This window comes from Corvus brachyrhynchos, unplaced genomic scaffold (genome assembly GCF_000691975.1).
Source record: "Corvus brachyrhynchos isolate BGI_N302 unplaced genomic scaffold, ASM69197v1 scaffold948, whole genome shotgun sequence".
Taxonomy (NCBI): Eukaryota; Metazoa; Chordata; class Aves; order Passeriformes; family Corvidae; genus Corvus; species Corvus brachyrhynchos.
Genome location: NW_008239567.1, coordinates 37,468 through 38,226, shown reverse-complemented (window position 1 = coordinate 38,226; position 759 = coordinate 37,468). Strand labels below are relative to the sequence as shown.

At 60.9% G+C, this 759-nt stretch overlaps 1 protein-coding gene across 1 annotated transcript in view; it reads left to right on the top strand.

Annotated features, from left to right (window-relative positions):
* The first annotated feature begins 18 nt into the window (after positions 1 to 18).
* Positions 19 to 759, top strand: part of LOC103621060 (L-gulonolactone oxidase-like) — a 24,615-nt gene continuing 23,874 nt past the window's right edge. Inside the window, 1 exon segment of the mRNA XM_017742313.1 lies at positions 19 to 713. Within this exon segment, the coding sequence (XP_017597802.1) occupies positions 552 to 713 (162 nt within the window). The 5' untranslated portion in view covers positions 19 to 551.

Sequence of the window (759 nt, the reverse complement as noted above, 5' to 3'; positions counted from 1 at the left end):
CAGGATGGGATCCAGCACCCCTGGGATGATCCCAATCCCGGTGGGATCGCCTCCAACCCCTCCGGATTCCCCTGGGATGATCCCGATCCCAATGGGATCGACTCCAGCCCCTCTGGATCACCCTCTGGATTCCCACAGGATGGGATCCAGCACCCACAGGATGATCCCGATCCCTTTGGGATCAGCTCCAGCCCCTCCGGATTCCCCTGGGATGATCCCAATCCCTTTGGGATCCACTCCAACCCTCTCTGGATTCCCATGGGATGATCCCAATCCCGGTGGGATCAGCTCCAGCCCCTCTGGATTCCCATGGAATTCCTTTTGGAATTTCCCATGGATTCCCTTTGGGATCGACTCCAGCCCCTCCGGATTCCCACAGGATGATCCCGATCCCATTGAGATCTAACCCTGTGGGATGGGATCTGGACCCCTCTGGATCCCCATGGGATGATCCCGATCCCAGTGGGATCAGCTCCAGCCCCCTCTGGATCCCCGTGGGATGATCCCGATCCCTTTGGGATCCACTCCAACCCTCTCTGGATCCCCCTGGGATGATCCCGATCCCTTTGGGATCCGCTCCAGCCCCTCGGGCTCTCTCATTCCCGCTCCAGGTGCAGGGACAAGGAGGAGTCAAATTCCAGAACTGGGCCGGCACCTACGGATCCTCTCCGGAGCTTTTCTTCCGGCCCCGCTCCGTGGACGAGATCCGGGAGGTACCGGAAGCGCTTCCGGCCGGGAAATCCTCGGGAATGCCGGCGG